The sequence below is a fragment of the Notothenia rossii genome (genome assembly GCF_949606895.1).
Source record: "Notothenia rossii genome assembly, chromosome: 6".
NCBI lineage: Eukaryota > Metazoa > Chordata > Actinopteri > Perciformes > Nototheniidae > Notothenia > Notothenia rossii.
Genome location: NC_136909.1, coordinates 350,668 through 368,061, shown reverse-complemented (window position 1 = coordinate 368,061; position 17,394 = coordinate 350,668). Strand labels below are relative to the sequence as shown.

General features: G+C 44.4%; 1 protein-coding gene across 3 annotated transcripts in view; it reads right to left on the bottom strand.

Annotated features, from left to right (window-relative positions):
- Positions 1 to 2,839: 2,839 nt before the first annotated feature.
- LOC307043309 (bromodomain-containing protein 3-like) overlaps positions 2,840 to 17,394 on the bottom strand; it is an 80,640-nt gene continuing 66,085 nt past the window's right edge. For all 3 annotated transcript variants that reach the window (XM_079687679.1, XM_079687680.1, XM_079687681.1), the window contains exon 12: positions 2,840 to 5,760. In XM_079687679.1, coding sequence (XP_079543805.1) covers positions 5,642 to 5,760 — 119 coding nt within the window. In that variant the 3' untranslated portion in view covers positions 2,840 to 5,641. The remainder of the gene's footprint in view (positions 5,761 to 17,394) is intronic.

Genomic DNA, 17,394 nt, shown 5'->3' with positions numbered 1-17,394 from the left:
CATTAACTGAAGGGTCTCTCTCATTAACTGAAGGGTCTCTCTCACTAACTGAAGGGTTTCTCTCACTAACTGAAGGGTCTCTCATTAACTGAAGGGTCTCTCTCACTAACTGAAGGGTCTCTCTCACTAACTGAAGGGTCTCTCTCACTAACTGAAGGGTCTCTCATTAACTGAAGGGTCTCTCTCACTAACTGAAGGGTCTCTATCACTAACTGAAGGGTCTCTATCACTAACTGAAGGGTCTCTCATTAACTGAAGGGTCTCTCTCACTAACTGAAGGGTCTCTCTCACTAACTGAAGGGTCTCTCATTAACTGAAGGGTCTCTCTCACTAACTGAAGGGTCTCTATCACTAACTGAAGGGTCTCTCTCACTAACTGAAGGGTCTCTCATTAACTGAAGGGTCTCTCTCACTAACTGAAGGGTCTCTCTCACTAACTGAAGGGTCTCTCTCACTAACTGAAGGGTCTCTCTCACTAACTGAAGGGTCTCTCTCACTAACTGAAGGGTCTCTCATTAACTGAAGGGTCTCTCTCATTAACTGGGGGTCTCTCTCATTAACTGAAGGGTCTCTCTCATTAACTGAAGGGTCTCTCTCATTAACTGAAGGGTCTCTCTCACTAACTGAAGGGTCTCTCTCACTAACTGAAGGGTCTCTCATTAACTGAAGGGTCTCTCTCATTAACTGGGGGTCTCTCTCATTAACTGAAGGGTCTCTCTCATTAACTGAAGGGTCTCTCTCATTAACTGAAGGGTTTCTCTCATTAACTGGGGGTCTCTCTCATTAACTGAAGGGTCTCTCTCATTAACTGGAGGGTCTCTCTCATTAACTGAAGGGTTTCTCTCATTAACTGGGGGTCTCTCTCATTAACTGAAGGGTCTCTCTCATTAACTGAAGGGTCTCTCTCATTAACTGAAGGGTCTCTCTCATTAACTGAAGGGTTTCTCTCATTAACTGGGGGTCTCTCTCATTAACTGAAGGGTCTCTCTCATTAACTGGAGGGTCTCTCTCATTAACTGAAGGGTCTCTCTCATTAACTGAAGGGTCTCTCTCATTAACTGAAGGCTCTCTCTCATTAACTGAAGGGTCTCTCTCATTAACTGAAGGCTCTCTCTCATTAACTGAAGGGTCTCTCTCATTAACTGAAGGGTCTCTCTCATTAACTGAAGGGTTTCTCTCATTAACTGGGGGTCTCTCTCATTAACTGAAGGGTCTCTCTCATTAACTGGAGGGTCTCTCTCATTAACTGAAGGGTTTCTCTCATTAACTGGGGGTCTCTCTCCTTAACTGAAGGGTCTCTCTCATTAACTGGGGGTCTCTCTCATTAACTGGGGGGTTTCTCGCATTAACTGGGGGTCTCTCTCATTAACTGAAGGGTTTCTCTCATTAACTGGGGGTCTCTCTCATTAACTGAAGGGTCTCTCTCATTAACTGGGGGTCTCTCTCATTAACTGAAGGGTCTCTCTCATTAACTGAAGGGTCTCTCTCATTAACTGAAGGGTCTCTCTCACTAACTGAAGGGTCTCTCTCATTAACTGGGGGTCTCTCTCATTAACTGAAGGGTCTCTCTCATTAACTGAAGGGTCTCTCTCACTAACTGAAGGGTCTCTCTCATTAACTGGGGGTCTCTCTCATTAACTGGGGGTCTCTCTCATTAACTGGGGGGTTTCTCGCATTAACTGAAGGGTCTCTCTCATTAACTGAAGGGTCTCTCTCATTAACTGAAGGGTCTCTCTCACTAACTGAAGGGTCTCTCTCATTAACTGAAGGGTCTCTCTCACTAACTGAAGGGTCTCTCTCATTAACTGAAGGGTCTCTCTCATTAACTGAAGGGTCTCTCTCACTAACTGAAGGGTCTCTCTCATTAACTGAAGGGTCTCTCTCACTAACTGAAGGGTCTCTCTCACTAACTGAAGGGTCTCTCTCACTAACTGAAGGGTCTCTCTCATTAACTGAAGGGTTTCTCTCATTAACTGAAGGGTCTCTCACTAACTGAAGGGTCTCTCTCATTAACTGAAGGGTCTCTCTCACTAACTGAAGGGTCTCTCTCACTAACTGAAGGGTCTCTCTCATTAACTGAAGGGTCTCTCTCACTAACTGAAGGGTCTCTCTCACTAACTGAAGGGTTTCTCTCATTAACTGAAGGGTCTCTCTCATTAACTGAAGGGTCTCTCTCACTAACTGAAGGGTCTCTCTCATTAACTGAAGGGTCTCTCTCATTAACTGAAGGGTCTCTCTCACTAACTGAAGGGTCTCTCTCATTAACTGAAGGGTCTCTCTCATTAACTGAAGGGTCTCTCTCACTAACTGAAGGGTTTCTCTCATTAACTGAAGGGTCTCTCTCACTAACTGGGGGTCTCTCATTAACTGGGGGTCTCTCTCATTAACTGAAGGGTCTCTCTCATTAACTGAAGGGTCTCTCTCATTAACTGGGGGTCTCTCTCATTAACTGAAGGGTCTCTCTCATTAACTGAAGGGTCTCTCTCATTAACTGGGGGTCTCTCATTAACTGGGGGTCTCTCATTAACTGGGGGGTTTCTCGCATTAACTTAGAAACCCCCAGTTAAAGGGGAACATGGGAGAAACCTCAGGGTGAGCATCAGAGGAGGGACCCCTCTCCCAGGACTCAGACTCAACTAAACTTTGGGGAAGCTGGGTTATTGGGACCCTCTCCTGTGCCTGTAAGGGTCTGAGGGTCTGAAGGTCTGAAGGTCTGAAGGACTCCCTCTGTATCTAACTGATGAAGGTTTATATCATAAAGGTGTCTTATGGGACGCATCAACACCTCCATGGGGACCCCTGTGTGGGGAGGGTCCACAGAATGAGAGTCGAGTCTGGCTCAGTTTATGAGTTTATTTATGAAAACAAAGGAACTGAGAAAATAAGATATCAGTAATTACATCAAAGAACGTGGTCTGAGTGGGGGTCTGGGTGGTCTCTGGGCTACAGCTACTATACAGTGCTCGACATACGGAGTGCATGCAATACACAAACCCTCTTTATTAAAATACAAAAACTATCAGAGCTCCACTAAAGACAGCAGCTGTCCGTCCGTCCCCCGGTCCAGAGACCCCTCCTGATGAAGGGAAGAGTCCAGAGACCCCTCCTGGTGAGGGGTACAGTCCAGAGACCCCTCCTGATGAAGGGAAGAGTCCAGAGACCCCTCCTGGTGAGGGGAAGAGTCCAGAGACCCCTCCTGATGAGGGGTACAGTCCTCGTCAGGAGGGGTACAATCCAGAGACCCCTTCTGATGAAGGGAGGAGTTCAGGGACAGAGACCCCTGATGAAGGGTAGAGTCCAGAGACCCCTCCTGATGAGGGGTAGAGTCCAGAGACAAAGACCCCTCCTGATGAGGGGTAGGGTCCAGAGACCCCTCCTGATGAGGGGTCTCTGGACCCTACCCCTCCTGATGAAGGGTAGAGTCCAGAGACAGAGATCCCTCCTGATGAGGGGTAGGGTCCACGGACCCCCTCCTGATGAAGGGTAGAGTTCAGGGACAGAGACCCCTGATGAGGGGTAGGGTCCAGAGACCCCTCCTGATGAAGGGTAGAGTCCAGAGACAGAGATCCCTCCTGATGAAGGGTAGAGTCCAGAGACAGAGATCCCTCCTGATGAGGGGTAGGGTCCAGAGACCCCTCCTGATTAAGGGTAAGGTCCACGGACCCCCTCCTGATGAAGGGTAGGGTCCACGGACCCCCTCCTGATGAGGGGTAGGGTCCACGGACCCCCTCCTGATGAGGGGTAGGGTCCACGGACCCCCTCCTGATGAGGGGTAGGGTCCACGGACCCCTCCTGATGAGTTAATGCTGTTTATAAGGTCCTATTGTTAAACAGATTACAGAGAAACACGTCTGCAGAGAAGAGATGAAAACACAGATCATTACATCATCATCTGATTACAAGCTTTCCCTCACATAATCAATAATCAGGGTTCAATTCAAATTGCACCAATCAGAGAGGAGGAGGCGGGCTCCAGACGGACAGAGCATTTCACATGATCAAATCTGAGAAAACACCCATCACACGGGAACCTCTTTCAAGAGAACATGTTCCTGTGAAGTTTCAGGTCACATGATGAAGAGCCGACCAATCAGAGCGCGTTAGACTGAGTCAAGGTGTGTTTGAGGGTTAATGAGGGGAGGGTCATTATCCCTTTGAGTCTCACAGGAAATATTCAACCTTTAGGGACGTCTCTGAATGTTTTATTACATCTATGGAGATTAAAACATGTGTCTTTGAGATTTCACAGAATTTCTATTATTTCCCCATATTTTAAAAATGATTTTCAAGTGTTTTCCAAAAGTTGAAAGTCTCGTCCCTCAGGGTGTCCCTGTTCTATCAGACGGGCTCCTCGGGGGACGGCGGGGGTCAAAGGTCGGCCCTAACGTACGGACCCTTCTTCACAGAAACACAGAGTCTATAAAAATAATTCATGGGTTTTTTCTCGTGGAATAAAATCTTCCTCCGATGCAGAAGAATAGGACATCTGTCCCGGAGACATTTTAAAGAGTAAATAATCATAAAAATAACCGATAATAAAAAAATAAACAGCTGTTTTTCTCTCAGTTTGTAAAACGATGGATTTATTTTGTACAACGTCAAACCTTTTTCTCTTCTAGTCGTAAATCAGCTAAAATAATCAACTTTAAAAGACGTGAAACTGACGTCTGACCAGGACTGCTTACATTTGGTTCAGTCTGACGGGGGGCGGGGGCAGGATGGGGGGGGGGTACAAAGACATTTCAGAACCTTTAAGACACGTTCACTGGAAACCAAAAAGTGAGAGAAAGGAAATGTAGTGTTAAAATAGAGAGGAAGTGAGTCCTGCCGACAGAGAACGCCCGGTCCGACGGACGGTGGTGCGTTCATGCACTCAGAGGAACATCGAACGCCTCATCCTAGCTTCACTTATTCAAACGATGAATTCGAGGCTCCTCGTTCAAACCGCCGTCTTCTATAATGTCGGCCACACTAGAAAAACATCTGAAGTGCATTGTTCCTCTCCTGGGTTTCACAGACGATGCTAACGTGGGAACACGTTAACTCCGTCGCTGATCGAAAGTCAGTCCAGGAGTCGCTCTTAATTCCTCCTTTAAATCATCTCCAGGGAGTTCTGTTGCCTTTCAGTTCAGATGTGAGAGGAGTCAGGTGACAGGAAGTGAGAGGAGTCAGGTGACAGGAAGAGAGATGAACCCGTGTCACATGACGCCCACAGCTTCGTCTCGCAGGCGTTTATCAAAGTGAAACCTTGATCTCCTCTCCCATGATGCTCTATAGATGCTTCTGGAATGTCTTCAGAGGTCAGGGGTCACAGCCGGCGTCCAAGAACAAGAAAGCCTCTGAAAGCAACGACACTGACCCGACAGACGGACAGGCTGCCCGTCTCCCTCGTTGATGCTTTCTGCTTCTTCTATCCGTCAGCAATCTTCCAGGAAAAAATAAACGACACTAGGAGCTAAAAAACAGGTCAGCCTATTTACATACAGTCTCCAAGTCTGGGCATGTGTGTGTGTGTGTGTGAGAAGTTCAGAGTCTGTATCTCTGTCTTGGTTCAGGATCAGTGTGTGTGTGTGTTTGTGTGTTCGTGTGTGTGTGTGTGTAGAGTGGATAAACCTCTGTGTTTAGTAACGTGTGTGTGTTTTCAGTCTGTGTCGGAGGAAGAGGAGGTTCCTGTTGAGGAGCTGTCATCAGAGGAAGAAGAGGAGCTGCCACTCAAACGACTAGCCCCGCCTCCCGAAGCCCCGCCTCCAGCTGCTTTCTCTGTAGAGAGAGAGAGAAAATTGGGATGAAGTAAAAATACTAGGGCCGGGACTTTAACGCGTTAATTAAGATTAATTAATTACACAAAAATTAACGCATTTTAATCGCACTTATTTTTGCACCGCGGAACGTTTCTCACTGGATGAGTTTCAGGGGTACCGATTATACTGGAGCACCAACTAACGTTCATGACTTCAGACAACAACAAACCACAGTGAACAATAGTCAAACATGAACGAAGAAGCTGATGAGACCGCTTTGGTTGGCCCCGTGGATGGGACATTTTGGTTTAAAAAACGGACGGATGGAAGCGTCGATAAGAGCACGGTTCTTTGCAAATTATGCAAAAAGGAATTTGCATATCACCGCAGCACATCAAGCCTCAAGTATCACCTCAATGCAAAACATATAGCAGCTAGCGTGGAAGCTAGCGTGGACGTTAGCCCGACTCGGAGTACAAGGACCCACACCCAATTCGCGTTGATCAAACAGTGGCCTATGCAACAGAGAGATTTTATTTGTCATCAGGATATTGGAAGAATAGGAGGGATTGAGGTCAATCACTGGCACTTTTTTATTTTATTTTAAATGGTACACTTTATGTTGAACTATTTATTACGTTGTTGGTGCAACTGGCACTTTATGTTGAACTGTTTATTGTTTTGGCCAAGGTTATTGAGAGAGTTGGACTGAAATGGATTAGATTTTTTAAATCAACTGTTGGTAAATCAACAAAGTCTGTTATGGCCTCTGAAGCAACAGAGAGATGTTTTCTAATAGTCAGGGTTTCCAATGTTCTGAATGTACTTGAAAGTATTGTGTTTTACTTCAAAAACAAAGTGTTATAGTTTACAGAAGGTCTACCTACCTATAGGCTACCTGAATCTCTGAAATGTACTATATTCCTAAATATGCTATTGCTACACTTTATGGCAAAAATAGCACTTTTCTGTTGGTCTTGGTTAAGAACCACCTTGAACAAAATAAACAATGTTTTGTTGCTTGAGCTTATGTATTCAGTCATTATTCAATGGTATACTAAAATACATGTGAAAAAAATTGCTTCTCACTGTTCTCAGGTCAGATATTTATATGTGATTAAAATGCGATTAATTTCTCATAATTAATTACAAAGCCTCGAATTAATTAGATTAATTTTTTTAATCGAGTCCCGGCCCTAAAAAATACATACGAGTCCTGTCGCTAAAACACCTGTCAAGTAGAGCCAGGTGTTCCCGAATAATAACGAGGATATACCCGAGTAGGGTTGGAGTTATATTACCAGATATAAGGGAGTAGAGAGGCAAGTTTATTTATACAGCACCTTTCCGCACACGGCAACACAAAGTGCTTTAGAAAATAAGACAAAAGACATTTAAGAACAAATACAGAAGAATCCCATTCAAAACATGCATTAAAAAAGCAAAGAGAGTAAAACCAACACAACAGGTTATCTGTTTAAATGCATGCTTTGAATGTGATTCTTCTGTATTTGTTCTTAAATGTCTTTTATCTTATTTTCTAAAGCACTTTGGATAAAAGCCAGACTGCAGTTTGAATTAAAACAACTCATCCAAATGCTGCGTGGAAAAGAAACGTTTGTAATCTTGATTGAAATAATATCAACAGATGCAGCTGACCTGCAGGATTCAGGCAGTTTGTTCCAGAAGGTCGGGGCATAACAAGTAAATGCTCCTTCTCCTTGTTTAGTTCTGACTCTTGCAGCAGAGTGCAGACCCGTCCCAGAAGACCTGAGACTCATAGATGGTATCATATTTTTGAAAAAGATCAGTAATATAATTTGTTCCTAAACCATTCAGTGCTTTAGAAACCAGCAATAGTACTTTAAAATCAATTCTTTGGCGGACTGGAAGCCAGTGGAAAGACCTCAGAACTGGACTGATCCACTTTCTTAGTGTTAGAGGAACCAGTGTAAAGACCTCAGAACTGGACTGATCCACTTTCTTAGTGTTAGAGGAACCAGTGTAAAGACCTCAGAACTGGACTGATCCACTTTCTTAGTGTTAGAGGAACCAGTGTAAAGACCTCAGAACTGGACTGATCCACTTTCTTAGTGTTAGAGGAACCAGTGTAAAGACCTCAGAACTGGAATGATCCACTTTCTTAGTGTTAGAGCACATGTGTCAAACTCAAGGCCCGCGGGCCGAATCCGGCCCGTCTACAATTTTGATCAGGCCCGCATATCAATTTATATCATCAATACAATGTGGCCCGCTTAAATGTATGATACTGTTCTGGCGGCACGAAGAGCCTACGCCGTAAGCTACGCAAATTACGTTGTTGGTACCTGATTGGCACAGGCAGAACGCTCTCAATTCCTATGGCCAATTGCGGAGCCTACGTAGCAGCCAACACAGAAGCATTAACGGTCTGCTAGCCCGCACCTGTTAGCTAGTAACACAGAGAATGTCAAAAAAAAAGGAAGATTGATGTTGAAGGGAGGCTATTTCAAGAGAGGTGGGAGATAGAATACTTCTTTACTGAGTATAAAGAGAGGCCTGTGTGTCTTATTTGCAATGAGACAAAAGCCGTGTTCAAAGAATATAATTTGCGTTGTCATTTTGAGACGGCCCACCAGCAGCAATATGCCACCATGGACAGGGAACAGAGGCTTCAGAAAGTCCCGGAGCTCAAAAAAGGCAGGCAACAACAGCAAAATATGTTTCATAGGGCCAAATCTTTAACAGATGGAGCTGTAAAGGCAAGTTTCATCATAGCAGAGGAAATCGCTAAATCAGGGAAGCCATTCACCGAGGGGGACTTTCTAAAAAAATGTATGCTTAAAGTTTGTGACATTGTCTGCCCCGCCAATAAACAAAACTTTGCCAATGTCAGTCTGACAAGAAATACCATAGCCAGCCGTGTGGATGAGCTCTCTGACGATTTGCAATCACAGCTCAAAGATAAAGCAAAAGAATTTGTAAACTACTCAATTGCTGTGGATGAAAGTACGGATATATCAGACACGGCTCAGCTGGCGATTTACATCCGCGGAGTGGATGCACAGTTGTCTGTTACTGAGGAGCTTTTGGACTTAAAACCGATGCATGGAACAACCACCGGCGAGGATATTTTCAAAAAGGTGGATGAGTGCATCAGTGGAACCGGCTTACCATGGAATAAACTTGTGGGGCTGACGACCGATGGGGCGCCTGCTATGTGTGGGCAAAGGAGTGGACTGGTAGCAAAGGTGCGAGAGAAGATGAAGGAGACGGGAGGAGAGCTGACTGCTTACCACTGCATTATTCATCAGGAGGCCCTGTGTGGAAAAGTGCTAGGTATGGAACATGTCATGACAGTGGTTACGAAAACGGTGAATTTCATCCGAGCACGGGGCTTGAACCACCGCCAGTTCAGGGCACTTTTGGAGGAGAGAAATTCGGAGTATGAAGATGTGCCATACCACACAGAAGTACGCTGGTTAAGCCGTGGCAAGGTGTTGCACAGATTTTATGAGGTGCGCGAGGATATTGCTAGTTTCATGGCTATGAAGGGGAAAGCTGTCCCCGAGCTGGCCGATGAAAAGTGGATACATGACTTGGCTTTTATGTGTGACATAACGCACCATCTCAACGCACTGAATGTGAAACTGCAGGGACGCAAACAGCTGATCACGGACATGCTCGATGCAGTGAAAGCCTTTCGGACAAAACTGCGATTGTGGGAGAACCAAATGCAGCAGGGAAACTAGGTTCACTTCCCGACCTGTCAGTCTGTTGCAGACAACCTCAACACTGCTTTCCCGAATGAGAGATGCGCAGAAAAACTGAAAACACTCAAAGCCGAATTCGAAAGGCGATTTTCCGACTTTGAGACCCAGAAATTCAGGTTTGACCTTTTTACAAATCCATTTTCAGTTGATGTGGAAAGCGCCCCAGATAACTTACAGTTTGAACTAATAGAACTACAATGCAATGGGCCACTAAAGGCCAAGTTTGACTCTGTTGGGGCAGGTGAGTTTGCTACATTCATCCCAAGCACAATGCCACAGCTCCGCCTTCTGTGTGCCCGTGTCCTGAGCATGTTCGGGAGCACATATTTGTGTGAGCAGATGTTCTCTCTGATGAAGATCAACAAGTCTTCTCACAGATCCCGACTCACAGACAAACACCTTGGCTCCATTCTGAAAGTGGCTACAGCTCAGGACTTTCAGCCAAGAATAGATGAACTTGCATCAAAGAAAAGATGTCAGGTGTCTGGTGGCTTAAAATAGCATGCCAATATTGATGTGTCAAATCTGGGAAATTAGCTGCATGTGAGTTTTCCTTGACTGAAAAGTTTATTTGTACGTTTGTTGACATTTATGTGCACCTGGTTGCAAATCAGAAGGCTACAGTTTATATGGGACGTGTTAACAATATGATCAAAGATCTGTTACTGTTACTTTTTTGCTTACTATTTAGTGTCCCACACAACCATATTCAGGACTTTAAAACAAGCCTTTTGAGAGTTGTAGAATGTGGGCAAGATCATTCACTATTCATTATTTAGCTTTTACATCAGGCCATACCTTTTTATATAATGTCCCAAATAACCTTTTTTTAAATAGTCCTATTCAGGCCTGTGAAAGAGGTTGCTCTGAGTTGGCTGCCTACCAGTTCAAATGTATTCAGAAGGCATTGTTTTGCTTGACTAAATGCTATGATGCTAAGAAATTTTGTTTTTTGTCGACTTAGTTTGGGCTTTATGTTGACCAACTAATGTGAAAAGGCTATATATATTTATATATATATAAATGTACATATGGTACTGGTCTGTGAATTAGGTTAAATGTGTGTTTTGCTTGACAGTGAGGTTAGTATGTAAATGTTGGGGGTTTTATTTGCAGCTGATGTTATGCCAATGGGACAGACTGCAAGGGACAACATGTTGAGATGTGTTTTACTTTTATACAATGTTCCACACAACCATTTAATTGTTGTATCAAGGCTTGTGATATCTGTTGAAATGTGGGACAACGTTCAATATTTGTCCTTTTATATATTAGGTTGATTTGTGTTTGTTTATTATTCAACACAACAATGTTTTCATATTGTTGTCATATTCAGGCCTGTGCAACAGGTTCTGAGTTGGCTGTATGCTAGCCAGAAAGCATTATTTTGCTTTACCAAATGCTATGATTGCCAAGCAATGTGTTTAAATATATATGGGAAGGCTATATAGTACATACAACAATACATTGAAAGATGTTTTTATGTTGTTTATTGAATAAAAAAGGCATGTCAGTAAAGCATATGTCCGGCCCTTAATGTGATTCCAATTTCCCAGAGTGGCCCTTTGTGAAAATGAGTTTGACACCCCTGTGTTAGAGGAACCAGTGTAAAGACCTCAGAACTGGACTGATCCACTTTCTTAGTGTTAGAGGAGCCAGTGGAAAGACCTCAGAATTGGACTGATCCACTTTCTTAGTGTTAGTGAGGAGCCAGTGTAAAGACTTCAGAACTGGAATGATCCACTTTCTTAGTCTTAGAGGAGCCAGTGTAAAGACCTCAGAACTGGACTGATCCACTTTCTTAGTGTTAGTGAGGAGCCAGTGTACAGACTTCAGAACTGGACTGATCCACTTTCTTAGTGTTAGAGGAGCCAGTGTAAAGACTTCAGAACTGGAATGATCCACTTTCTTAGTGTTAGAGGAACCAGTGTAAAGACTTCAGAACTGGACTGATCCACTTAGTGTTAGAGGAGCCAGTGTAAAGACTTCAGAACTGGAATGATCCACTTTCTTAGTGTTAGAGGAGCCAGTGAAAAGACTTCAGAACTGGAATGATCCACTTTCTTAGTGTTAGAGGAGCCAGTGTAAAGACTTCAGAACTGGACTGATCCACTTAGTGTTAGAGGAGCCAGTGTAAAGACTTCAGAACTGGAATGATCCACTTTCTTAGTGTTAGAGGAGCCAGTGTAAAGACTTCAGAACTGGACTGATCCACTTAGTGTTAGAGGAGCCAGTGTAAAGACTTCAGAACTGGAATGATCCACTTTCTTAGTGTTAGAGGAGCCAGTGTAAAGACCTCAGAATTGGACTGATCCACTTTCTTAGTGTTAGTGAGGAGCCAGTGTAAAGACTTCAGAACTGGAATGATCCACTTTCTTAGTGTTAGAGGAGCCAGTGTAAAGACCTCAGAATTGGACTGATCCACTTTCTTAGTGTCAGTGAGGAGCCAGTGTAAAGACTTCAGAATTGGACTGATCCACTTAGTGTTAGAGGAGCCAGTGTAAAGACCTCAGAATTGGACTGATCCACTTTCTTAGTGTTAGAGGAGCCAGTGTAAAGACTTCAGAATTGGACTGATCCACTTAGTGTTAGAGGAGCCAGTGTAAAGACCTCAGAATTGGACTGATCCACTTTCTTAGTGTTAGAGGAGCCAGTGTAAAGACTTCAGAACTGGAATGATCCACTTTCTTAGTGTTAGAGGAGCCAGTGTAAAGACTTCAGAACTGGAATGATCCACTTTCTTAGTGTTAGAGGAGCCAGTGTAAAGACTTCAGAACTGGAATGATCCACTTTCTTAGTGTTAGAGGAACCAGTGTAAAGACTTCAGAATTGGACTGATCCACTTTCTTAGTGTTAGAGGAGCCAGTGTAAAGACCTCAGAATTGGACTGATCCACTTTCTTAGTGTTAGAGGAGCCAGTGTAAAGACCTCAGAACTGGACTGATCCACTTTCTTAGTGTTAGAGGAGCCAGTGTAAAGACTTCAGAATTGGACTGATCCACTTTCTTAGTGTTAGAGGAGCCAGTGTAAAGACCTCAGAACTGGACTGATCCACTTTCTTAGTGTTAGAGGAGCCAGTGTAAAGACTTCAGAATTGGACTGATCCACTTTCTTAGTGTTAGAGGAGCCAGTGTAAAGACTTCAGAACTGGACTGATCCACTTTCTTAGTGTTAGAGGAGCCAGTGTAAAGACTTCAGAATTGGACTGATCCACTTAGTGTTAGAGGAGCCAGTGTAAAGACTTCAGAACTGGAATGATCCACTTTCTTAGTGTTAGAGGAGCCAGTGTAAAGACCTCAGAACTGGACTGATCCACTTTCTTAGTGTTAGAGGAGCCAGTGAAAAGACTTCAGAACTGGACTGATCCACTTTCTTAGTGTTAGAGGAGCCAGTGTAAAGACCTCAGAATTGGACTGATCCACTTTCTTAGTGTCAGTGAGGAGCCAGTGTAAAGACTTCAGAACTGGAATGATCCACTTATATATATATATATATATACATATCAGAGAGTAGAGATGGGGATATCAGGGAGTAGAGATGGGGATATCAGAGAGTAGAGATGGGGATATTAGAGAGTAGAGATGGGGATATCAGGGAGTAGAGATGGGGATATTAGAGAGTAGAGATGGGGATATCAGAGAGTAGAGATGGGGATATTAGAGAGTAGAGATGGGGATATCAGAGAGTAGAGATGGGGATATCAGAGAGTAGAGATGGGGATATCAGAGAGTAGAGATGGGGATATTAGAGAGTAGAGATGGGGATATCAGAGAGTAGAGATGGGGATATCAGAGAGTAGAGATGGGGATATCAGGGAGTAGAGATGGGGATATCAGAGAGTAGAGATGGGGATATCAGGGAGTAGAGATGGGGATATCAGAGAGTAGAGATGGGGATATCAGAGAGTAGAGATGGGGATATTAGAGAGTAGAGATGGGGATATCAGGGAGTAGAGATGGGGATATCAGGGAGTAGAGATGGGGATATCAGGGAGTAGAGATGGGGATATCAGAGAGTAGAGATGGGGATATCAGAGAGTAGAGATGGGGATATCAGAGAGTAGAGATGGGGATATCAGGGAGTAGAGATGGGGATATCAGGGAGTAGAGATGGGGATATCAGGGAGTAGAGATGGGGATATCAGGGAGTAGAGATGGGGATATCAGGGAGTAGAGATGGGGATATCAGAGAGTAGAGATGGGGATATCAGAGAGTAGAGATGGGGATATCAGAGAGTAGAGATGGGGATATCAGAGAGTAGAGATGGGGATATTAGAGAGTAGAGATGGGGATATCAGAGAGTAGAGATGGGGATATTAGAGAGTAGAGATGGGGATATCAGAGAGTAGAGATGGGGATATTAGAGAGTAGAGATGGGGATATCAGAGAGTAGAGATGGGGATATCAGGGAGTAGAGATGGGGATATCAGAGAGTAGAGATGGGGATATCAGGGAGTAGAGATGGGGATATCAGAGAGTAGAGATGGGGATATCAGAGAGTAGAGATGGGGATATTAGAGAGTAGAGATGGGGATATTAGAGAGTAGAGATGGGGATATTAGAGAGTAGAGATGGGGATATCAGGGAGTAGAGATGGGGATATTAGAGAGTAGAGATGGGGATATCAGGGAGTAGAGATGGGGATATCAGGGAGTAGAGATGGGGATATCAGAGAGTAGAGATGGGGATATCAGAGAGTAGAGATGGGGATATCAGAGAGTAGAGATGGGGATATCAGGGAGTAGAGATGGGGATATTAGAGAGTAGAGATGGGGATATTAGAGAGTAGAGATGGGGATATCAGGGAGTAGAGATGGGGATATCAGGGAGTAGAGATGGGGATATCAGGGAGTAGAGATGGGGATATCAGAGAGTAGAGATGGGGATATCAGGGAGTAGAGATGGGGATATCAGGGAGTAGAGATGGGGATATCAGAGAGTAGAGATGGGGATATCAGAGAGTAGAGATGGGGATATCAGAGAGTAGAGATGGGGATATCAGAGAGTAGAGATGGGGATATCAGGGAGTAGAGATGGGGATATCAGGGAGTAGAGATGGGGATATCAGAGAGTAGAGATGGGGATATCAGGGAGTAGAGATGGGGATATCAGGGAGTAGAGATGGGGATATCAGAGAGTAGAGATGGGGATATCAGGGAGTAGAGATGGGGATATCAGAGAGTAGAGATGGGGATATTAGAGAGTAGAGATGGGGATATCAGAGAGTAGAGATGGGGATATCAGAGAGTAGAGATGGGGATATCAGGGAGTAGAGATGGGGATATCAGGGAGTAGAGATGGGGATATCAGAGAGTAGAGATGGGGATATCAGGGAGTAGAGATGGGGATATCAGAGAGTAGAGATGGGGATATCAGGGAGTAGAGATGGGGATATTAGAGAGTAGAGATGGGGATATTAGAGAGTAGAGATGGGGATATCAGGGAGTAGAGATGGGGATATTAGGGAGTAGAGATGGGGATATTAGAGAGTAGAGATGGGGATATTAGAGAGTAGAGATGGGGATATCAGGGAGTAGAGATGGGGATATCAGAGAGTAGAGATGGGGATATCAGAGAGTAGAGATGGGGATATCAGAGAGTAGAGATGGGGATATTAGAGAGTAGAGATGGGGATATTAGAGAGTAGAGATGGGGATATCAGGGAGTAGAGATGGGGATATCAGGGAGTAGAGATGGGGATATCAGAGAGTAGAGATGGGGATATCAGGGAGTAGAGATGGGGATATCAGGGAGTAGAGATGGGGATATCAGAGAGTAGAGATGGGGATATCAGGGAATAGAGATGGGGATATCAGAGAGTAGAGATGGGGATATCAGGGAATAGAGATGGGGATATCAGAGAGTAGAGATGGGGATATCAGGGAATAGAGATGGGGATATCAGAGAGTAGAGATGGGGATATTAGAGAGTAGAGATGGGGATATCAGAGAGTAGAGATGGGGATATTAGGGAGTAGAGATGGGGATATTAGAGAGTAGAGATGGGGATATCAGAGAGTAGAGATGGGGATATCAGGGAGTAGAGATGGGGATATCAGAGAGTAGAGATGGGGATATCAGAGAGTAGAGATGGGGATATCAGGGAGTAGAGATGGGGATATTAGAGAGTAGAGATGGGGATATCAGAGAGTAGAGATGGGGATATCAGAGAGTAGAGATGGGGATATCAGAGAGTAGAGATGGGGATATCAGAGAGTAGAGATGGGGATATTAGAGAGTAGAGATGGGGATATCAGAGAGTAGAGATGGGGATATCAGGGAGTAGAGATGGGGATATCAGAGAGTAGAGATGGGGATATCAGAGAGTAGAGATGGGGATATCAGGGAGTAGAGATGGGGATATCAGGGAGTAGAGATGGGGATATCAGGGAGTAGAGATGGGGATATCAGAGAGTAGAGATGGGGATATCAGAGAGTAGAGATGGGGATATTAGAGAGTAGAGATGGGGATATTAGAGAGTAGAGATGGGGATATTAGAGAGTAGAGATGGGGATATCAGAGAGTAGAGATGGGGATATCAGAGAGTAGAGATGGGGATATCAGAGAGTAGAGATGGGGATATCAGAGAGTAGAGATGGGGATATCAGGGAGTAGAGATGGGGATATCAGGGAGTAGAGATGGGGATATCAGAGAGTAGAGATGGGGATATTAGAGAGTAGAGATGGGGATATCAGAGAGTAGAGATGGGGATATCAGAGAGTAGAGATGGGGATATCAGAGAGTAGAGATGGGGATATCAGGGAGTAGAGATGGGGATATCAGAGAGTAGAGATGGGGATATCAGAGAGTAGAGATGGGGATATCAGGGAGTAGAGATGGGGATATCAGGGAGTAGAGATGGGGATATTAGAGAGTAGAGATGGGGATATCAGGGAGTAGAGATGGGGATATTAGAGAGTAGAGATGGGGATATCAGAGAGTAGAGATGGGGATATCAGAGAGTAGAGATGGGGATATTAGAGAGTAGAGATGGGGATATCAGAGAGTAGAGATGGGGATATCAGAGAGTAGAGATGGGGATATCAGGGAGTAGAGATGGGGATATCAGGAGTAGAGATGGGGATATCAGAGAGTAGAGATGGGGATATCAGAGAGTAGAGATGGGGATATCAGAGAGTAGAGATGGGGATATCAGAGAGTAGAGATGGGGATATTAGAGAGTAGAGATGGGGATATCAGAGAGTAGAGATGGGGATATCAGAGAGTAGAGATGGGGATATCAGAGAGTAGAGATGGGGATATCAGAGAGTAGAGATGGGGATATCAGAGAGTAGAGATGGGGATATCAGAGAGTAGAGATGGGGATATCAGAGAGTAGAGATGGGGATATCAGAGAGTAGAGATGGGGATATCAGAGAGTAGAGATGGGGATATCAGGGAGTAGAGATGGGGATATCAGAGAGTAGAGATGGGGATATCAGAGAGTAGAGATGGGGATATCAGAGAGTAGAGATGGGGATATTAGAGAGTAGAGATGGGGATATCAGAGAGTAGAGATGGGGATATCAGAGAGTAGAGATGGGGATATCAGAGAGTAGAGATGGGGATATCAGAGAGTAGAGATGGGGATATTAGAGAGTAGAGATGGGGATATTAGAGAGTAGAGATGGGGATATCAGAGAGTAGAGATGGGGATATTAGAGAGTAGAGATGGGGATATCAGGAGTAGAGATGGGGATATTAGAGAGTAGAGATGGGGATATCAGAGAGTAGAGATGGGGATATCAGAGAGTAGAGATGGGGATATCAGAGAGTAGAGATGGGGATATCAGAGAGTAGAGATGGGGATATCAGAGAGTAGAGATGGGGATATCAGAGAGTAGAGATGGGGATATTAGAGAGTAGAGATGGGGATATTAGAGAGTAGAGATGGGGATAT